This window comes from Hyperoodon ampullatus, assembly GCF_949752795.1.
Source record: "Hyperoodon ampullatus genome assembly, chromosome: 7".
Classification (NCBI taxonomy): Eukaryota; Metazoa; Chordata; class Mammalia; order Artiodactyla; family Ziphiidae; genus Hyperoodon; species Hyperoodon ampullatus.
This window is the reverse complement of record NC_136920.1, coordinates 38,237,935-38,262,213: the sequence shown is the minus strand read 5'-3', so window position 1 is coordinate 38,262,213 and position 24,279 is coordinate 38,237,935. Positions and strand designations below refer to the sequence as shown.

At 34.7% G+C, this 24,279-nt stretch overlaps 1 protein-coding gene across 1 annotated transcript; it reads right to left on the bottom strand.

The window, feature by feature from the left end:
• Window positions 1–396: 396 nt before the first annotated feature.
• Window positions 397–24,279, bottom strand: CCDC82 (coiled-coil domain containing 82; the record flags this gene model as incomplete). Its single annotated transcript, XM_079707613.1, has 7 exons — window positions 397–838; window positions 4,473–4,658; window positions 8,845–9,015; window positions 11,728–11,852; window positions 13,179–13,271; window positions 22,630–22,843; window positions 23,560–24,279. 7 exons carry the CDS (start codon window positions 24,277–24,279, stop codon window positions 773–775), a joined length of 1,575 nt encoding a protein of 524 aa, XP_079563739.1. The 3' UTR covers window positions 397–772.

Here is a 24,279-nt window from a genome sequence, read left to right as displayed (position 1 = left end):
TCTTCTGATCCTAACATAAATACTTATGTGGGAAAAGTAATGGATAAAAATAAACAAAATACATCTTAAATCATTAACCTGTAGACAAAATTGGATAGGAAAAAGGAAGAACCTTATGAAGCATGAAAATACATATCATGAAATTATTCCTGAATGTGAGGGTTGGAAGACTCTGGAGGCCTGAAATCTATTTATAAGGGAAACTCTGGAAGAGGAGAAAAAGCACTCCTCTACTTGAAATGGGTAAATTACAGTCTGATTCTGAGGCAAGGAAACTGAATTGAATGAGACACTGAGGTTTCTTTCATGGCCCACTGATTTAGATAATGATAGTAGTAAAAAATATATTAGTGAAGATCATTTAATACTGCAAAAGGGTAATAAACAGATCTGGGCAGGAATTCAGCAATAAATATGCATAGATGTTAGTCTAAATACATTTTTTGAATACAGTGTTTTTCTATTAAACTGACAGTACATGAACAGCTCATTTACTTGATAGTCGTATGTTATAAAGGCATTGTTATATAACTTTAAAATACACTTAACAATGATTAAGCTTATGTTTTCTATGTACAGTGGATAAAAGTTTTATTAGACTGTAGAGCGCCATTTCGTGGAAATTAAGATGAACATATGTTTTACACAAGATATTTTGCCATGAACCTATACATAAAATATATAAATGTCACATGATACAGAGAAACAAGACTCATGATCTTCACATTTACAGGAATTTATAAAATCTTCTCTGAAGGAAATGTGTTACAATTCAGTCAAACTTCTCATCTTGAAAGTAATCCGCAAAACTGAGATATTCTTGAAGTTGACCGTATTTCTGTGTATACAATAAAAAAGCTAGTTATTTTACTCAAAGCCATGAAGATAAACTAGATTGTCTGTGTCAATCTACAGACACAAATAGGAACAAGTTAATCTCATGGTAATTGTGAACAAAAATCTTTTTATTATGAACAGGGACTCAATTTCAAATAAGCATTTCTAATTCATATAAAGCATTGGAAAGAGATCAAAATGAACATTATTAATTTCATAACTTTCTTATAAATGATAAGTTTTCTATTATATTTATAGTAGAAATATAACAACTTTAATAACTTATTCAACAAAAATTTGCTGAACACATAACATATATCAAATACTCTGCTAATGACTGTTTAGGTATTAAAAAAATTGCTTTCCCTGCCCCTAAGGAGAACAAAGTTCACCAATGACAACAAATAACAAGTGGCATAAAGAAGTATAGACACTGTTATGCGGGTTCAGAAGAGACGTTATGGTTAGCTGAGGTGACCAGGAAAGAGTGGCATTTAAGCTGTCCTGGGGAAAAAGATTTGGTAGGCAACGATTTAGTGGAGAGTTTTCTCTAGGAGACAAAAGTCCATACAACAGTGACAAGACAAGAAAGTACGGGATTTGACTACAATCTGAGGTTTTGTAGGGGAATTGAGAGAGATAAGACTGAACCAAAGAGGTAGTATGAAATGCTAGGTTACAGAGTTTAGCAATAATGTGACAGGCTATGGAAAGCTGCCAAAGGTGTTACGGCAGGAAATTGACACTATCTGAGGTGTATTTTTTGGGGAAAGAAAAGGTGAAACATCTAGTCTAGAATGGTTTGGCAACTAGTTACGAGTCTACTGTAATAATTTAGGTAATGAGGGTCTAAATTTGAGTGACAGCAATGAAGGTGGAGAGTAAAGACCAGGGCAGGACAAGAGAAGAGAGGAATTGGGATGATTTGGAGATTTCAAGGTCGACAGAGTTCAGAGTGCTTCCTTCAGCTGAGGAGATGAACTGACCTAATGGTTTCTTAACTCTACTTATGAGCTCTGGTTTTACTCCCAGTAAAGTGAGTGAGGATCCTGATAACTCTGACGCTGGTGGTGATAGGAACTGAAACTTGATACTTCTATGGACATACTTTATTCACTTCCTGGTGTTATGTGTTCACCACCCCATCCCAACAATCCTGTCTTCAACTTCCCTGGAAACCCCATCATCATAGGCACTCTCTTCTTAAAGAAAAAACATTTGTTAGAATTTGCCAGTGCATATGATACTCTGTTCTTCAGCTTTAATTTAGAACGAGACATATATTACTATTATGTTTATTATATATTTTCATTTTATTATAATTTTGTATTATAATTTTCTTATCATTTGTTCTTTTCTTTCACTTGAATTGCTCCTACCCTTTTAATATCATTAGTTAAAAATAGATCTCCTAGCTCAACTGTTAGGAGGAAGAATAAGAATGAAGTTAGTCTAGTTGGCAGGTCTTTGGGAAGAAATGCTGAGATATCCCGAGATAATGGAAGGAAAATGCTCGGAGGAGGAAGAGTCAGGTAAGGAAAAAAGCAAGGTGTGAAACACAAGCTGGGGAAGGAAAGACAGGAACAGATAGTTTGTGTAGGTAAAAGAAGGGGTTCACATAATAATTGAGAGCTAAGAGCAGAAAGAGCCATGGATGTGGCCACTCAAGTATAATAGCACTGAGCCCAGGCATTCTAAAGGGTTAGAATAACTGTGGCCAAGAAGTCATGCATCACAAGAACACATGTAGTGCTAATACTCAAAGACACACACACACACACTGATGGGGAGGCAGAGTGATGCTGAGAAATGTCAGGGTACTTGATAAATCCTGAAATTTAATCACAGCACAAAAAGCTGCATATGGGTTTATACTGGCTAATAAACTTCTTTGGTTTCTAGGAAATCTTTTGAGAAAGTCTATAGACAATTTTTTTTAAGTAGGAAGGATCTCAAAAAGAAAATGAAGTTCTTTGGTATTTTATGTGAAAAAAAATGTGCACATTGTCCTAAACATGCACCATCTTGAAATACCTTCAATGCCCAATGCTAAGTGTTATTCTTTAAGCATAATGTGATACTTGGCTTTCTTTTCTTAAGAATATTTTTTTATTCCAGGTCCCTTCTGTTGTCATAGACCTTGTTAAGCTTTCTCTAAGGTATGTGATTTGGAAATGCTTTTACTTTTTTCTGAAAGAAGTTTAATGTTCTTCCCTATATACAAAATTATTATATATGTAATGCACAGTGATTTTGCTACACTTAGTACATAATTTTTTTAAAAAATGCAGTGTTCCAATAGGTCTTTCAACTCCAGTAGAGGGTTGGCAACACTTAAATGCATCAATAAAAGCACTTAAGAATTTAATGTCATTAAGGAAAATGAAGTTGGGACTTACTGGGCAAGTGATGGCACTTCCCCAAGGCAAATGAAAAAGCACAGAGAAGGATAAGGAGGAAAGAATTGGGAGTGAGAGAAGTGGAAGCAAAGTAAAAGATAAAAAGCTGAAGAGAGAAAAATGAGAGCAAGACGACTTAAGGGTCAAGATGTGGGGGGCAGGCAAGGAGATCATTGGGTGGTGGTTTGTGGTGGGCGGATAATTGTCAAAAGGGAAACCAATCTTGATGTCATTCACCAGCCCAGGAGACCTCTGTGGAACTTGTAATGTCCTAAGAAGTTCCTGTTTTGTTGTTCTCATTTTCTTTCCCTTTGTTTCTAAGTTTATTCTCTAAGCTCTCTTTTTATTTTTTTCTTTTACAAATTTCTCTATGATACAAATAATGCAGGCAATGGATCTCAAGTCAGCCTTCTTTTTTAAAGATTAAATATACTGTTGATCTGAGTTGCCTGAAAATCTCTTATCTGTTCTCTCTTAAACAGTCATGTAACTAGACTTGTTTTAGAATATTGCAATCATTTTCGCATTCTTTCCATGCACCATAACAATTCTAAAAGCTCTGTGAGCAGACCAGAGCTTATGAGCTGCCAGCAGATCTTCGGGAATCCAGTGCACTCTTCAAAACCCCCACTTTATCCCTGATATCAAATTTAGTGATCAACAGGATATGGGGGAATCAAAATCAGTGCCGTGGCCTGAAACCTCTGCATTCCCCTTGATCTTCAGTTACACTGCTCACTGCTCAGTCCCATGTCCTCAAGAAGAGGATGTGGGTGGTATTAGAACTGGCAGCCGAGATCCTTTCCTCAGATTGGCACCAGGTGCTTCTTCTCTCTCAGGTCACAAGAACTGTTCTAAAGATAGGAAGCAGACAAGCAGAGGTGAGTCCTATACTTTGTCAAAGAAAATAAGGGGACTTAGTATATATGTAAGGAAAACCACATACATAAAACTGAAAGGACAGAGGTCCTTCATTAAAGGACAGTATAATTGCAGATTTAAATTTATCTGATGAGCTGAGTGAATGCTTAGAACATCAGGGCACCTATTCAGGGTAGGACAATGATAAGCATGAGAGGAATGGGTGGAAGAAGAGAAAATACAAAGACAGGGAGAGAAAGAGAGGTTCTCTTTTAAATTTTACTGTCTTCTCTTCTCATAATTTGTATCCTTTTGCTGATCAAAATTAGGCTCCAGAACCTACTGAATGAAATGATTCTTCTATATTCACCTTACCTCCTTAATCCAGCCACTTTCTTTTGACTGATTGAAAATTCTCTCCACTGTTTCTTTAACCTGTTCATCTTCAACCTCTTCTGTCTTTGCAATGGAGCAACATTCCTGGTACAGCGTGAATTTAAAATGTTTCAGTTTATGGTAAATTCTGGTACGATTAGCACAAATTCTGCCAACAGTTAACACCTAAAGGAAGAAATAAACATCATCTGCTATATGAAGTGAAGATATAGTAATGAATGTACAGCCTTTCTGGTTTTCAGATTTTCTTTAAAAGTAGAATCCAATAAATGCTTAATTTTTTAAAAATTTATACAATGATTCCTTTACCTTCTTTTATTTAAATAACCCAGTTAATAAAAACTGAGCAACTGCTATGTTTCAAGTATTGAGTTAAGCACTGGAGATGCAGAAATGAAATATGTACCACCTGTATCAGGGGAATTTACAGCCCTGGGAGAAAAACAAATGATTACAAAACAATGTGCCAAATGCTATGCCCGGGATGCAATCAAGGTACAGAGAAGGGACAATTAACCCAATCCAGAAAGGAGAAGAATCCTCAACTAGGTGATGTGTGAACTAAGTCTTTAAAACACAGAGTCAGCCAAGTTTGGGAAGGAGGAGAAAAATGGCTTATAAGGAAAAGGACAGCCACACCCAAAAACAAGAAAAGCATGCAAGCTATTGTATATACAGTTACTGAGGTAAAAATGCCTGGATTATGATAATTTTCTAGCTTATAAACAACATGTAAACTGAAACAAACTCTCATACCAATATTAAAAATTGGTAGTTTTTAACTAAATACTTTTTTTCTAAAATATTCTGCGAAGTAAAAAATAACTTTGTGTCTATCCTATTTGTTTCCTGAATTAGTGAGTCTGATATAATTATAACACAGTATTTTATTGTTAGAAAACTACAAAAATTTTGATTTCTATGTTTATATGGACTTCTGGGATTCTATGATTAAGAATACTGTTCTTGTGAAGTCAACCACCCATTCTCTTTCAGAATGTTTTGAATGTATACTTTGTTATACACACCTATAGCTAAAATAGGAAAACAGTATCCCTGCACTGACCAAATTAAATATAATCGTATCTACATTATTTCACTCATTGTAGAAAATGCATCAGAAAGGGCTCCAAACTTTATAACATGACCAATCTTATTCTCATGGAGTAACCTGAGGAAACAGACAAACTTCTTCCTAAATTATGTATTTGTCTCTGTGTCTACATGCATAATAGGTTATGCTTTCATGAATTCAGTACAAATGATATAGTTACAATATTGATCTATGTAACTTGTCTTCTTTCTGGCAAATAATAACTGTACCATTTTTCTGAAGTCACACTGTAGGGATCACACAGGTGATGAGTTCAATACACAATACAAGAGTATACTGATAAAGATGAATGAAAGTCAAATATGATGATCAGCAAGAGTCAGGTTTGATGCATCATCTTGTAAAGATGGTATCTGGGATACCTTACAACCTTTCTTAAAATCCCCAAAAGTTGAAGAAAATCATGTTCAGATTTCTGTTCATGTTCTGGGAAAATCTGTTTTTCAGATCATCAGACACAATCAGGTATTATTGTTCATTGCTTGCTCACTCTAAGTATCATTCCTATTGCAACATTATCATCAAACTAGTCGTATAAATTACAGTTCACTTGCCAGTACCTTCCACTTTGAGTAAAAAGATACCACAACAGTTGCAGTGGACACTAGGGCTAGTCTCTCCATTTCTGCCATTAGAACAGATTATGTGGGAGAAGTCTCCTATGGTTGTTCTGGAAGAATAATGTGATTTTTTTACTTCTATTGCATTGTATTCTATATTTCCACAAAACAAGAGGAATTTATCTATACAGAATTTTTAAGTTGGGATAAAAGGGAAGGAGAGGTGTTTAAAAATCTCTAATTTTTTTCTGTATGAAATAAAAATATCCACTGAAAATATTAAACATTATAATTTACTCCTTTCCATTTCTAATTCCTACCCTCTTGGTGTCTACCTTACACGTATGGAGGTCAATAAACCCCAAATTACCTTTAGAATATTCTCACACTATTTTTTTCCCAAATGTGATCACATTTTATATGGAAGAGCCTAAACCATTGTTAGTAAGGCTTCATAGAAAACAGTAAATGTAAACAGTAAATGTATATAGTAGTTGCATACACTGCAAGCGGACCTCTCCTTTCACCTCACCCATTTTAGTGAATTGTTATAGCCCACTATACCTTATGAATTAATGTATACAGTACAACACAGCTTACATTGTAGCATGCTATTTATATGAAGTACTAAAAACAAGTAAAATGAATCTATGCTGTTAGAAGTGTCCTTAAATGTCCAGAAATGTATTTAGAGAGTACTTTTTATTAACTAATTGCATTTCTAAACATTAAGGACACTATTCTAGGGAATTCCCTGGTGGTCCAGTGGTTAGGACTTGGCACTTTCACTGCCGAGGGCCCAAGTTCAATCCCTGGTCAGGGAACTAAGATCCCACAAGCCACACGGCACAGCCAAAAGAAAAAAGAAAAAAAGGACGTTAGTCTAACGAGATAGACAGTATTAAAAAACTTGCCAGAGAGAGAGAGAAATGATAAGTTCTGTGATGATTATCTTAAAGCAGATAAGCAAAGTGACATATAAATGATTACTAATCCACTGTGCAGGGTTAGCATAGTTCTATGAACTGATAAATCTGAAGATAACTATCTCAGTTACCAGTGTGAACTACGGTACCCTACATATCCAAAGATATAACTGGAAACAAAGGTAAAAACTGTCAGCAAATTTTCCTAAAGCAGAAGATGGTGATTGCAAGGCAATAGAAATAATCTGATTTGTAATTTATTAGATACAGCATGTAAAATTAACACTGTTTAACAAATTAAAGGAAATATAATGAAACATGCATTATGCACATCTATAATATCCAGCTCACTGTAGGTAGCTTTTTGAGGTATTTCTCTAGGCCCTCAAATACAGAGGAGCAGCCAGCTTCTTAAGGAAATTAAAGTATGGAGAAGAAAGAAAAAAGATCCTCAAGGAAAGAGGAAGGATGGGAAGAAGTTTGGTTTTTGTTCCTAGGTCTCTAGGAACATTTAATGCAATAGACTGAGTCAAGGGATTCTCTTTCCTCTTGGCCTGTTCTTTGCGTGGACGCATTACACCTTGCCACTTGCCTCAAAATTACTGCCTCTTCCCACTGGTTCTTAAGCATCTTGAGGAGTCTGGACAGACTCTGGGTAAAACTGAAAACCTGACTGTTTTCAGTCCTCCTAACTGCCTTTCAGATTTCACATCTTTTTCCTCTAGGTGATTTCCTTCTCATCCATGCTCTCAGACTACCATAACCTGGTGGTCCAACACCTCTCATCTCAGTACCCTAACCAAGACTGCTATAACTAAAACTACAGTCACTCCTCAGTAGCCGCCCTCCCTGATACCCAAATCTGCAGATGCTCAAGTCCCACAGTCGGGCCTCCATATCTGCGGAATCCTCTCTGCAGATTTAACCAGCCGCAGATATAAACATAGTACAGTTAACCCCTGAACAACTAGGGTTTTAACTGCACAGGTCCACATAGACAGGGATTTTTTTCAATAAATGCACAGTCAGTCCTCTGTATCAGTGGATGCAGAATCCATGGAGGGAATTCCAGAGGAAGATCTCAGTATTAATATTTTTGCGTTTATAAGTGCAACAGTTTTACAAAGATTTAAAAATAGAAGTAGTAAGCATTTGCACTTTTTCTTTCTTTACATTACATTGCTCTGTTCTTGTTTATCAAATACATTTCTTCAAATATTTCAAACATTTTCTTCTGTTTTGTCTATTCATTCAAAATTAACAGCACCTTAAATATATGATGATTGCTCTAGGCTCTGAAACACTTCTGATGTAGTCTAGGCTGAAGCACAATTTTCCTTCAAATCTCATATTGAGGTGAATAGGCCTCTCTGTCTGTGGATTGTCAATTTGGTAGATTATCTGCCCTAAAATTTCCATTGGGGTCAAATTCTCCTTTGGACTCCAAAAGGGCTTCTGCTTCCCCTGCCCCAGTTACCTCCCTTTTCATCCTCATCCTATACCCTCTCCCCCACAGTCTGGGTGATATATACTTAGACAGTATGCACTGATTTCAGTATCTGACTGAATTTGGAGTGAATCTGCTGTATAACACATATTTTTCACATTCAAAAATTGCACACTCTTTCCTTGTATTCTTTTCCCTTCTCCTGGTGCTTTCTCCATTTGTGAAAATAACTTAGGGTTACTTGTGCAGGCTTATTTAGTGAAAATTTCTAAATGTTGAGAACTAAAATGAAGGGAAAAAATACCTGTTTATCATGTGACATGAAATCATCTATTTCCATAGTCCTGGTGTTATATAACTTTCCTGATAAATGCACCGAATATCTACAGTGGCGATGCAATCCACAAGCCTGGCAGGAACAGTTCTCAGGATTCTTCAAATGGATACTTACATTAGAATAATTTTCTACTCGCTCCTGAAAATAATTTCAAAATGTAATGAAGGTTTAAAGGATAAGAAAAACAACAATAAAATAAAACATAAAAAGAGCCCAGCCAAATTAAAATCAAAGTTAGAAATCACAATGATAGGGTAAGATGTAAGAGCAAAACACACTGGTATTTCTTACTTTAGTACTGAGCACAAGATATATTTAAATTTTAAAAGTGAATTTATAATTTAGGCTAGTAAATGAAAAGAAACCAGATTAGGAAAAAAATTAGTTTCATATCACTCAAACTTCTGTTATTATTAAGCAGTGCTTTTCACAGGTTTTAATTTACTTCTTTTCCCTCTTCTCATCTCCAGATGTAATAATTAGTTAAAATAGGAAAGAATGAGCAGAAAAAATTCAGAATAATATAATAAAATGATTAAATTCATTTAGGTTAGTAAAAAATTAAGAAAAAACAAGATCACATTCAGTCTCCATTGTATGGATTATATTTTCCACAAAATATCCCAGAAATAATTTAATTCTCCTATGGTTTCTTACTAAAGTACTAGGAAAATAAACAAGTTTGAACTAGGATTTCTAGGTCGCCATTATTGCTATGGCCAGTCTAATAGGTGAGTTAGCAATGAGTAAACAAACTGAGAAAATATTTGGTATTCATAAATAAGCTTTATTAAGCTGTGAAATTACTTGTGCTTGAGTAGTTTTGCTTATGCTCTAGGACTGTGCTGGATACTACTGTTCTAATTAGTAGCGTGGATCAGTTTACCACAATATTTGAACTGCACACAATAAGCATATTAGCATGGTCACTAAACTGCATTTTCTATCAGCCTGACAGTAATTAAGTACCCAATATAGTTTCCTTTTTACATTGTATGATTCACAAAGACATTGTCTTTTGTCTACTTTTTACTGTTTCTCATATTTCATGGTACTTCATGACACATGTCACTTACAGGCTGACATTCAGAGTGAATAGATGACTAACCATCTTCCCTTCCTGCTTCTCTGGTATTCACAGAAGCACATGCTGAAATGAAAGGTCTATCAGCTTGGTTCTCTGAGTGACTACAATAAACAGCACCCTTATTGACTCACACTGGACATATAAATGAAAAATAAACTTTGTTAGGTTAAGCTATTGCGATTTTTGTTGTTGGTTTACTTTGTTTGTCACATTATTTATTTTTTGCAGCATAACCTAGCTTATCCTGACCAAGATTGTATTGAATCATCTCTGTCTCTAAATTTTTAAGCTAATATTTTCTTGTATATTACAGTTATTATTTCAACATTGGGTTATCCAAATTCAACATAACCTACCATAGTATGGTAAAGTATGATATAGCAGAATGGATGGGCTTTGAAGTCTGAAAAACCCTACACCTAAGGTTTCTAGGTTCAAATATTGGCCTGGCTAATTACTAGCTGTGTAACCTTATGTTACTCAATTTTTCTGAGTCACAATTTTCTCATCTCTAAAATGGAGGAAATAATAGTACATTCCTTGAGGGGTTACTCTAAAGATCAAATAAGATACCTTACTTTGCATATCAGTTACTTGGCAAAATTAAATGATCAATATGCTATCGTTCTATTAAAGACAAAAATATATATACCACATCCTAAGAGCTATGCTATGTGCTTTACCTTAAAAGTAAGTAAATATTTTCTCTATCTGAGGAAGACTGGAATTTACAAAAGTTAAAAAAATCACCCAAAGTCAAAAAGATATATATGGTGGCCCTAAACTCAAGCTATCCTCCAAATTGAAGTCTTTTAATTCTTTTTTTTTTAATAATCCCATAACTGTCCTTAAACCTAATCCATCTGTGGCTAATTTATCATCACGTAATTCAAAGCCAAACAGGCCTTGGATGAAGCCAAATCTCCTGACATAAATGAGGTACAGTAGCTAATGATTTAAGTGCTAGAAGGACTAAGGAACTTGAACTTCTACTATCTTGTCATTTTCCTCTTGCTAATTATTAGAAGCTAGAATGTTAGAAGTAGGGAGGAAAAAAAGCCTTAAAAATCATATAGTACAGCCTCTACTATTAGAGATCATAAAATAGAAATCTAGGTGATAACATGGAATCAAATATATCTTATAAATTAAAAAGATGTTTCCCCAAAATTGGTAGAATTACAAAATCTTAAGGTGGAGAACGATGTCAAAGACTACACAGGTCAGTGTTTCCCTAATTAAGTTACGGGAACCAATATCCTAGAAGGTAATAATACATATTTCATGAAAAGAAGCCTCATAGTAAAACACAAATTTGGAAAGTATTATATTCTACATTGCCCTCTTGAAGATTTACAGTATAAATTCACACATTAATGCTCCTTGAAAGTCCTCCAGTTAAGTTAACCCTACTGTTTCTCAACCTTCTTTTAACAATGAAACTCTCTTTTCTGAAATAATTAACATCCTGTGAGACAATCTCCTCATTTAAACAGATGGGCTAAGCCTTAGAGATGTTCTAAAGTTACCATTTAGGACTACTTAATTATTGGATAGATATAACAAGTGTGAAAGACTAAAACAATTATAGCCTGTAGAAGAGATAAGAAACAACAAGATGATTATTTAACAAAGAAAATTGTTAATAATTTAGAAGATTATTCAGTGTGACTGGTTATTGAAGGACTGGAGTGAGGAGGTCTCCCACTCCAACCCCACTCCATCCCCCAACCAGAGATTCAAAAACAAATAAAACTGTATACCTTATATTGCTCTTTCCAACGACTTCTAGAGGCTAAGTTCTCTAGACGAGGCTGAACAAAGCGGTTATCCAAATAATGAAGAGATGTCAACATATCTTGTGCATATGATTTTTGCCTGGTGCCATCTGTTCAGGGGAATAACAACAACAACAACAAAAACAATCACTTTGCCCGTATAAAATATTTAAATAATTGCATAAAGATTTCTTCCCATAGCTTTAAGAAGATTACTTGCTTGGTTGGTTAGAAACATTTTATATTTTAAAAAGTTAATGAAGTTAAAGAAAATCCTTCCATCAGAGCATCAGGGAAAGGAAGGAGCCACACAGGCTCCCTAATTGTTCCTTGAACACATCAAACTTACTCTTTTCTAAGGGTCTTTACACTTGCTGTGCTCTCTGCTAGATCCATGCTTTGCTTCCTCCCTCACTTCATTCAGGTTTCTGTTCAAAAGATACCATTTGAGAGACTTTCTTTAACCAATCTAACTAACAGAGAGTTTCCTTTCCTTTATAACTCTTGATTTCCTTATCTTATTTTATATTTTTCAAGAATCCCTTAGGTGAAATCATGTTATATATTTGTTTACTCATTGCTGTCTCTCCCATTAGACTTCACACAACATGAGGCAAGAATCTTCCATATCATAGTCATTGCCATATTCCCAGCCCTTAAATAATGCCTGGCCCTTAGTAGGCACTCAACAAATATTTGTTCAATGAAGTCTGAATGAAATCTTACTCTGGCACTTTGGTAGACATTCAGCACAACATATTTATTGTCTTTATTAAGAGCCAGATTCTGTGCTAGATACAAAGGGTGTATATATAGAAAGTATGGTTCTTCTCACACTCTTGAAAGGGAGGAAAGCAAAAATACATTTTCAATATATATGAAAAGTGCATATACATCAGTGCCACCATACTCAGGATAATGATAGCACAAATGAGGGAGTGACAAATATTATTTGAATGGGTCACAGATAGCTTTCATAGTGGAAATGATTTCATACTCACTTAGAAAATCTAAGGTAGAAAGGGATTATACTCTAACGAGAAACAACGAGGCACAAAAGCATAAAAAAGTATATAACTTTTGGTGAAATTCAAGGAGCTTAGTGCTTAGGCTGGGACAACACATGGGTGTTGAATTACCCTGCTGTTTAATTAGTATATGTCCTGTATCCTCAAGTTCACTGTGAACTCTCAAAGGGCAGGGAAACTATTTCTATTGTACTTTCACATATCACAAATAATAAACACTAACAAGTTTTTCATGTGAATGGACTTTTGGTGTAGTTGATACTAGAGGGAACAACTGAAGGGCCTTAAGATTGGGTCTCCGTGGTTTTGTTTATACATACACACACATATATACATATAGAACAATGAGGCTGTTTAAAAATTGAGGGAAAAAAACCCTTGATTCTTCCATTCATATTATTAACTTACCATATAATGTTCCCAGAAAAGATTCATCTAGAGCATTGATCAGAAGAGCCTTCACAACTCTTTCAAAGTGAGTATAGTGGTCACTAAAAGAATCTGAAATTAATTTAAAATAAATATTAGAATCCAGCAGACAAAACAATTCCCTAAATATGAGTTCCTTTCTCAAAGGCTAAGAAATTAAGAAATAGGAGAAATTGCTTAATTATCCTAATTTTATAGCTGGCTCAGTGACTTGTCTAGTCACTGAGAAAGTCTCCATTTTCCAGATTTACTGGCTTCTAATCCAAAGTTTCAAGTTGTTATTTCAAATAATCTTCACTTTCCAAACTTATTAAGGGAAAACTGTTCAGGAAATATTAAGATACATTGTGGAAAAAAAAATCAAAATCATCCCCTGGGCACTGAAGTTCAATTATCAACTTGACAATTAGAGTGAGAGAACAAGAAAGAAAATTTCTAAAGGTAGGCTGCTCAATACGTGAATGAAACATATTCTTCACGTTTCTATATTCTTTCTTATTCCTTATCTCTAAACCATGTTACATATGAAATTGTCCAGGAAATTGCTACCCTAGCCAGAAGGACAATGGCTATAAAAACTCTATTCCCTTTCTGCTGCCACAGATCTAGAATTTTCCATACCAATTTAGACAATTTATGTCTTCTCTTTTTCATACCAAATGTATAAGCCTACTTTCCCACTAACCCAGTTTGGTCCATGGAATCACCTGTTGTGGTGACCAGGCAAATGGTGAGAGAGGAGGTCCCTACTATTTCCCGTTACTGTGGGTCAAGGGTTACTATGGTTGTGGAACTGTTCTCTGTCAAACACAACCCCCTCCTTGATCCAAGCTGTCATCAAAGAACAACTGTCCCTGCTCTGGGCACTTGTGAAGACACATTAAGGGCTGCCTAAGTATTTCAGGAAAAGTGGAAGATGCTTGGCAAGGGATTAAAGCAAAATTAAGACTTATTATTAGCATCCATGAGTGATTTTGACTTTGCTTTCAGTTGACATAAAATAAAGATGCAATTTAACAAGAAATCTTTTAATTTATATTTTAGTTACTAAAAGGGCTGTATAAATCTTATTTTAGACTCTAGGGGAAACTTTTAGTATGCATTCATTTTTAAGAAAACACCTTACTGAGGTACTAGAGTGGCGAAAAAAAGGCAGTAATAAAACTACTTGACAATAGCAGATAATTTGCACTGTGGCCCTTAGACTTTAAAGGGCCTATGATTAATTAAAAATTGCAGAAAACTGACCATAGCCATTTATGAATACAATTGTAAAATGAAATATTTCAATAGAATTTAACTTCAACTAGACTTTCATCAGCTTCTGGATATAAAATTATAGTGTTGTACATACTTAATTTGTGTTAAAATGCATTTAAATTCTGTCTAGCACTTCCCAAGCTGAATTAAGGGAAAACTGTTCTGGGAATATTAACTGATGTGTTGAGAAAAAAAAAAATCAAATTTACCCCCATTGCACCTATCAAACAAATTGAAATAGAATCTTAAATTTTTATTCCACTGAATTTATCAGTCTTGAATATGCTAATGCCCAATGTTACTCACCTGCTATAGAGTTTTGGGAACTGCTGCTCTATTTCAAAGACCCTAATAGTGCTTCTTTAGGATTGGAAATAAAAGGAAAGGGCAGAGAATCAGAATTATCTGGGGAGTTTTTCTCCTAACCACAGAATCCCTCTCCTACCAATGTGTGTCAGAATCTCCTTCAAGCGTCAGGAAGAGGGCCTTGATTTCATTGTGCTTGAGTGGATGGGTGGGGTGGTGGTGGAATTATGATCCTGTCATCTCAATCTGAAAAAAAATATTACCGAGCAAGTATAGGCCAGGCAGTATTTTATGCACTTGCATGCATTGCTTTATTTCTCACAACAAACCTATGAGGTACTATCATTACTCGCAGTTTATTTCTCATTGAGGAAACAGATACAGAGAGGATGAAAAACTTCCCAAAGATCATATAGCTAGTAAGTGTTGGAACCAAGGCTGGAACAGACACTCTGACACTAGATTTCATGCTACAATCCCTTACATAGATGTTGTTCTGCATGGTAGTTAGATTTGATACTTTCATACTTCAGAACATGGAATTTTAGACGTGAATGGGAAATTGGAGAAAATAAAATTCAAATCCTTCAAGACTAGTAAAAATGACTCGATGATGAAATAACTTATTACACAACTAGATAGAGGCAGAGTCAGGAATAGAGCTCAGACCTCCCCCAGAGCTTTTCTCATCACTTTAATCCCTATATTGATGGGCTTCTGTGGAATACCCTAGAAATATTGTTTATAACTTTTCTCCATGATTATAAAACATTTCAAAAGGATACAGGAGAAAATAAACAATATTCATATTTAGGCATAACTTGATTTTTTCAAGGTAGCTAATCACCTTCCCCACATCCAATCATTGGATAGTTTGGTCATTCTGTTGATTTTCCGTGCATCCTTTATCATGTATTTCATATATATGCTAAGATTTTGTTTCAGCCCCATCTGTCCTTCCTTTCCTACTGATCTGGCTATCATTCTCACAACAGTACTACATTGCTTTACTTACTGCAATTTTATGATTACTTTTTTTATCTGGTGGGGCAAGTCCTTCCACTTTATTTTTTGTTTTCAAATTTTATTTATTCTCATGTATTTGTTCTTTCAAGTGAACTTTAGGATTGTGTTTGCAAAGCTGAATCAAAACATTGATTTCAGAAGATATAGCTTCTTGTATGATTTATTACCTCCCAGAAACATGCTTATCTCTTCTTTTACTCACATTTCCTTTCCTATTCCACAGTAAATTTTATTCTTGTACCTGTAAAGTCATGCTTTTCTTCTTAAGATTAGGCCTAGTAATAATTTTGTTCACTAGTGTAAATGGAATTTTCCCTCATTATATCTTCTAAATAATTATTGACAGCATATAAGAAAACTACGGAGTTTTACGTATTTATTGTGCATCTTGTCATTTTTTGAGATGTTTTTCTAAGAAAAATGAGCTTCCTGGAACATTATAGAGCTGGAGAGAGAGATACTGTTTGGGAATTCCTGGGCACTGACTGCTTTCTCCCCCTACCCTGAGGAGGATGTGGTCTTGCTAGTGCTAAGTTTACTTCAAAAACCAAGAGAATGTTTATATTCTCTTAGGCAGAAGCACATGGATTGTTGGTGTACTTTCTTCTGAAATGGAAATGTAAGCCCAGTGTTAAGAGGGCAGGGGCAGAGCAAGAAATGGGCCCCTTTTTCTACTCCAACAGGTGCCTCCCACTCATATAGAGAAAAAAGAACTTAAGAAGAATATGGAAATAGATGCTGCATCTACTCCTACTCTCAATATATTCATATCCTTTCACTTAACTTCTGTATCTTTGGTTAAATAAGTCAGAAACTGATAGCTTGTGAATAATCATATTTTGTTCAATAATGTCTTTTCCTTTTCAATAATTATATTTGTTTTACTTTCACATCTGTTGCATTGTTGAAAACATCTAGAACAAAGCAGGAAATATTTTTGTCTTGTTCTTTATTTTAAAGAGAATACCTCTAGTGCTTCATTATGATGTTGGATTTTGGTTTAAAATATTCTTTGTTATGTAAAGGACATATGCTCATATAACTATTCTTAAGACTTTTTGGAAAACTAGATATGGGCATTGAATGTTATCAAATGCCTTTTTAGAATCTATTGAAATTATTATTTTTTCTCTTTTGACATATGCAACACATTAATATGGCACCTAATATTAAACAATTTTTATAGTTCTAAAAAGAATGGTTAGAGGACTTTTTCTTTACTCTTGTAATTACAAAAATATTTCCTTCATATGCCTGTTTGAAAATATTTTTCATCAACTTAGGATGTGAGCCTCTCTAATCTGCATAAACAGGTGTGTTTGGCAACTCAAGAATATTTTCTTCTATACCTTTGAATTCACAACTCCATGTGTCTTTATATCCAGAAACATGGTAAGCCTCTCAGCACATTCAAATCTTTTATATATCTCACTAAGGTTATGTAATTTTCTTCCTTTAGATTTCCATTTGTTCTGTATTTCCGCCCCCCAGGAATTTGTGAAATAGGGTCTTCATTTATATTTCTTTATGTATTATCTCCTCCTTTAGAAATGTTTTATTTTTCTATGATAGGAACTTCTAGGGTTTAACCTACATATCATTGATGAGATTTTCTGTACTGTTAATTCTGCTCTCTACTGCTTTCAATATAGATTTCTGACTTTATATTTTTCATTTTCTGGCAGTGTATCCTTAACTACCTCCCTTTCACCTCAAATTGTTCTCTCCTCATGACTTTCTTTTTCATAGATTGCAAAGCAAATGCTTTGTACAATTTTCTTCTGTTTCCCTTAATGAAACATTTTTTCACGGGCATTTTCTTCCTGAGTCTTCAGGGCAGGGTTACTTTTCCCTTGTGCCATATGATTTCACTGGTACTTTTTATTTATCCTAAAACAAGAGGAGAAGTTCTCAAGAGGATTTAATATTTAACATAAATTGTTGTGAGATTGCTCTTAGTCATACCATGCATGTTGATAGAATGCTTCTATTTAATTGCTAGGTGGAGACTAAGTTAATGTTCACTCAATCTAATTTCCAGTATTCTAGCAAGCATTTTTCTAGCAAGGCACTAGTAGACTGAGATGTACTTTTATGATGTACTACTTGGTTCTCTGTCACTCTGAACGTATGATAGAGTACTGGAAAAATAATATAATCTTTAGTATCTACAAATCTGAAGGTGTTCCTATCTCTCTACCTGTGTATAACATTATTACCATGTGAACTATATAGATCTGTAATACAACAAACCATTGCTAGTCCATCCCTCTACTTTCTTTGATATCTTTTCTGGGAGTTGCAGTCTCAGAATAAATATGACTAAATAATAATAGGGATTGATGAGAAGGGAAAAAGACTCTCTTTTAAGTGCTTCAACCATGTAGCAGGAGGCAAACTATTCTATTTTAAGGTGTTACAAATGTGTCTGTCTTTCAGAGCCAAATGGCAGATAGCAAGGAAGTAACAAAATGTCTTCCTACAGTAGAACTGTTCTCTTCAAAAAGGTAAAATTGCATATGCCACTGATTGTAAGTCTCAAGTGAGTGCTGAATTTGGAGTTCTGAACATTTCTCCCAAATTCTGATCACATGTTGAATATGAGTAGTTGTCACTGTTCTTATAGAAGTTGGGGATGGGGGGAGAATGAATCTGGGAATACTAGCCTAATTACAACCTAACCCAGGCCACAGAAGGGTGTTCACTATTCATCATATAGATTATTGCTTTAACGAGAAAATGTATGTTGATTTTCAAATGTAGGAATTGATTTATAGCAACTTTTAGAACATAATCCCTTGGCATATCAAAAACTGCCTGTATTTAGCTTCATTTATTATATTCTTAAATGGCATAATCATTGTTAAGTATTAAAAACATTAACCAAATCATAAATTATCACATAAAATGTGGGTTTTTTTTTTCCTCTGATGTATTAATAAATCTGGTCACGCCTAACATTTTTATTTCTTAAACTATAAGACCCAGGAGCCTTCAGTCAATATGTTTATCTTAATCATCCATCCATCCAGCTAATAAGTTCTTATAATGTGTCACCAAGTCTAATGTGTATTAGGATTACAAAGAGAAGTGAAGCTGATTAACGATTTAGGTAATTTTTTGGGAAGTAGGGGTGTTCATTTGGATTTCTTTATTGAGCTTTCCTTTTTCACATACCATAAAATTCACTCTTGGGTGCACAGTTCTGTGATCAAAACACGAAGTTGTGTAACCACCATGACAATCAAAGAAACAAGTTCTACCACCAGCCCAAAACTCCCTTATGCTCCCTCTCAATCATTTAGTTTTGCACATATTGAGTCTGAGATGTCTGAAAGACATCCTGATGACAATGTTCAATAAAAAGATTTAAAAATTGGGCCTTAAGACTATGGAGAAATCTGTGCTGGAAATAAAAGCTTGGGAATTTCCCCATAGATTGGGCTGAAGTTATGGGGCAGAGACTGCCTGAAGCACGAGCAAAATGAAGGTAGTTTGAGGATGTAACCTTTAGAAACATCGATATTTACATGGCAAATGGAAAAAGAGGAAAGCAATATTATAAAGGGGAATGCAAGAAGCGAAAAAGAGAACTTTGAAAGTGAGAGTTGTCAATGGTTAGTGGCAAAGCACACAGAAGTATCAGGTTAACATAAAAACCAAAGCGCATCTTGGCAACTAAAAAGTTATCACTAACTTCGGTGAGAGCAATTTCACTGGATTGATGGGTATAATAGTCTAAGCACAATGCTTTGCAGAGTTACTGGGAGACTTGAACAAAAAGATAAGATTTAGAATGGTGGCTAATAGAACATGCCAACTCAAGGGAGGAAAGGCATTAATACGGTTACAAGTTGAGAAAAGAGAGCTTGTAAGGATAGAGCCAGAGGGAGAAGCTTCAATTAAGAACACATAAGACAAAATGTATTGCATAAAAAATGAGGTACATCTCCTTCTAAGGTGGAGATGCTCAATAGTAAAAGCAAGCACAGAACTCCTTGATATTTACCCAAATGAGTTGGAAACTTATGTCCATAGATAAATTTGCACACAAATACTTATAGCAGCTTTATTCATAATTGCCAAAACTTGGAAGCAACCAATATGTCCCTCATCAGGTGAATGGATAAACAAACTGTGGTACATCCATACCATGGAATATTATTCAGTAATAAAAAGAAATGAGCTATCATGCACATTAAGACATGGAGGAAACTTAAATGCATTATTAGGTGAAATAAGCCAACCTGAAAAGGCTACATGCTGTATGATTCCAACTATAAAACATTCTGGCAAAGGGAAAACTATGGAGACATTTCAAAGGTCAGTGGTTGATAGGGGTTCTGGGGTGGGAGGGAGGGAGGGATGAGTAGGTGGTGAACAAGGCATTTTTAGGAGAGTGAAACTGTTCTGATATTGTAATGGTGGATACCTGTTGCATCATTATACATTTCTCAAACCCATGGAATGTACAACACAAAGAGTGAGCCCCGACACAAACTATGAACTACAGTTAATAATGTATTCATATTGGCTCATCGATTGCACCAGATGTACCAAACTAATCCAAGATGTTAATGACAGGGAAACTCTGAATGAGGGGTTATATAGGAACTCTCTGTACTTTCTACTCAACTTTTCAGTAAATCTAAAACCTCCCTTAAAAAAACAAAAGTAAGCATAAAAGTGTAGGATAGAGAAGAAAGTTATAATAGTTCCCATGTGGTGGACTTTTATTTTCATTAATTAACAGGAGTATTTATGAGTGGGTATCTCTCAGTAAATGTTCTATCACGTTCTAGATATTAATATCCAGAATGATGGGACACTTCCTAATTGAGTTTTCCTGAGATTCAAATGTCCAGATGGCAGGTGAACCGGTGCCTACTGACATAAGGAAAAGTCATTAACTTTCAGTACACAGATGCTTATCACTGGCATTTCTGTAACTGATAAATTTCTTGAAATTTGATTCATCCCTCAATCTACTAATTTATCTAAATCATGGTATCTAATTTGAACCATATTACACTTAACTTTAGTAAATATGCCCTTTAATTTTTTTTGGAAAAAATGCATTCTTGAAGAAAAAAAACGTTTTCATCCAACAGAGTTGTACCAGAGTTGTAAAACGTCATAAAAAAGTCTTTAAATTTATGTACAATTATAGGGATCAGAACAATAATACATATTTAAAGACATCCTAAATTTTCAGGGCCCTATTATTTATATTTTCATTGTGGGAAAATATAAAAGATTCTAATTTCCTGATAGGTTTCACTGAGTGTCACTTCAAAAGATCAGATAACACCTGTGGTTCTCAAAGTGTGATCTGTAGACCCCTGGAAGTCTCCTAGTCCATTTAAGGGGACCAGTGAGGTCAAAGCAATAACACTAAGATAATTATCTGCTGTTTCACCATGTTGACATTTTCAATGATGTTGCAAAAGTAACTATGGATAAGGCAGCTGACCCCTTAACATGAATCATGGCTACAGAACCAAACTACTAGTAATCATTATAATCATTGCTATGCATTCAGTAAAAAACCTACTTTCACTTAAGAATGTCCTTGATGAAGCAGTAAAAATTATTACTTTTATTAAATCTTGAATCTTGAGTATACACCTTTTTTGTATTCAGTGAGATGAAATGGGAAGTATGGATCAAGCACTTGTGCTGCATATCAAGTGTAATATCGTACTTTGAGTTGGGAGTTAAAAAAGCCTCATTTGCCAGGTTTACTTGAAACACCATGTTTACTTGAGAGAACTATTGACCAACTATGTTATTCAGGCATTTGTCAAATATTTTGTCAAAAATGAACAAAGAGAAACTGTCATTTCAAGAACTCACAGTATTTGTTACCGAAGATAAAAAACAGATTTTTGAGTAGAAATTAGAATTTTGAAAAACTTGTATTTGTTACTATGAGCTTGACAACTTCCCAATACCTAAAGAATTTTCTGATGAGATTGGTGGTGATATTAATGAATGTGATTTCTCAAATACTGTATAATGAAATGTGTCAAAATATGGAAGAGCTACATAACCCAGTGAACCAATATTTTCCAAATGATCAGTGCATGATGTTACAAAATCATGCATGGGTAAAAGATCCATTCAAATTACAAGACAGACCAATGGAATGGAATGTAAGTACTAAAAGTTCATTCATATGCTTTCACATTCCATACTGCAAACTAACCTTTAAGAAACTATTACTTGTTGAATTTTGGTGTGGTGTCAAATGAGAATATCCACAATTATTTTAAAAATGCTTTAAAAACAATCCTCCCTTTTCCAGCTACCTGTGTGAAACAAAATTGCTTTCATCTAATCTAATATCACAAAATATCACAACAGACCGAATGCAAAAGCTGACATAAGAACCCAGCTGCCTTCTGTTAAGCTAGACATTAAATATATTTATTAAAATGTAAAACAATGCCATTCTTCTCATTTTTTGGAAAAATAGTTATTTTTCAGAAAAATGTTATCTATATTAATATGTAATGAGCTTATCACATTACACGAGTTATTTTAAGTCATTTAATTAATAGATATATTTTAAATTTCTCTTGTATTTCTACAATGGTAAATGTTGATAGATACAACCCACAGAAACAAAAGCTCTTTGGGGTCCTCAATTATTTTTAAGAGTGTAAAGGGTTCTCAAAACCACTAAAATAAACTATTATTAGACAAATTTACCTGAAAATGAAACCATGGTTCCTAATCAATGATTTAGAACATGATAGTAAAAGGCTGATTTGATACTTAGTATAATATCATGATTAGAACAAGTCATAAAACATTCTCTTGATATTTAACTTACAAAGAGAATTCTGTTTCACTAATTTCAGTTGTGATGTAGTCGATTTTTCTCCTCGTTGGCTTTTATTCTTTTCATCACCCTCCTCATCTTGCACTACAAAGTCATCAATAATATAATCATCTCCATCTTCATCATATTCATAATCATCTTCCTCCTCCCCCTCCTTCTCATCATCATTTTCATCACTGCTTGGGCAGGATTTCTTTTCAGAGTCCTAATTAAATTAAAACATACCTTTTAGTATTTTTAGTAAAGTGTACCTTTAAAAAATTGTCAGTATGGGGCTTCCCTGGTGGCACAGTGGTTAAGAATCTGCCTGCCGATGCAGGGGACACGGGTTCATGCCCCGGTCCGGGAGGATCCCACACGCCGCAGAGCGGCTGGGCCCGTGAGCCATGGCCGCTGAGCCTGCGCGTCCGGAGCCTGTGCTCCACAACAGGAGAGGCCACAACACTGAGAGGCCTGCGTACCGCAAAAAAAAAAAAAAAAGAAAAAAAATTGTCAGTATGGATGTGAAATTAAAAGATTAAATCTGAAATAAAAAAATGATTTGTAGAAATTAATTTTATATTTTAAGGTTAAAAAAATCTTGTCATGTTAAATGTTGAACTTTTGAAATTAGGAAGAAGATAATATACCCTGGTTAGTGAAATAAGATGTTTAAAATCGACATTAGGATTATAACTAGAAATTAAAAACAGGAAAGACCAAATTTTAAAGAAGTCTTTCAATTTTAAAAAAGAGTGAAAGAATGAGGCTCTAAAAAATATTATTAGATACAATACTTCAATCAAACATGTTCAAGGAAACTTGACTAAAAAATAAATTTTAGAATTATTGTGAAATAGAACAGACTCAGCCCTTTGATTTTTATAAAATACTTAAATAAAAAGTTAAAAACAGTAACAAAACCAATAAAATATAACACACCTCAAAATCTCTACTACTACTGCGTCTCTGACGAGATCTCTGTTTTGAGAGGTCTTGCAGTTTCTGGAGCTGTTCTCGCTTTCTTGCGGCTAAAGTTTTTTCAGGTTCTTTTTGCTCCATCTCCACTGAAGAACATTCATCTTCAACCACTCTACGTGGATGTTTAACGCCCACTTTTCTAACTAGGATATCACTGTCGTCACTTTCATCACTGTCGTACATCACAGAGGAGATCCTTTTTCTCTTCCCTCCCTTGATGTGTTCTTCTTCTAAATCCTCCTCTGTTATTTGTCCAGAGTGTTTGTTGAGATCATCTTCCTCTTGACCTGAATGCTTTTCATAATCTGGTAAGTCAATACTTCCATGTTTGGTTTTGTTCTTTTCTTCTTCATATGTTGAACTGTTGCCAGTGTTAATGAGATGCTTACTATTGTTTCCTTCACTTTCAACTTTAATTAATTTAAGCTCTCTTTCATTTTCTGGCTTCTTATTACTATCAAGCCCCTTGTTACTATCAGGTTCTTCGTCACTGTCAACACTTTCATTATTGTCAACACTTTCATCACTATCAAGCTCCTCATCACTCTCAAGCTCATCATCACTATCACATAATTGTGAGAGACTACTTCTTTTAGTCCGCCTCCAATCCACTCGAGATTTCTGTTCACACTCTTGAGTTTTAGAATTTTTCCTTGTTTCATGTCTTCTAATATGTACCAT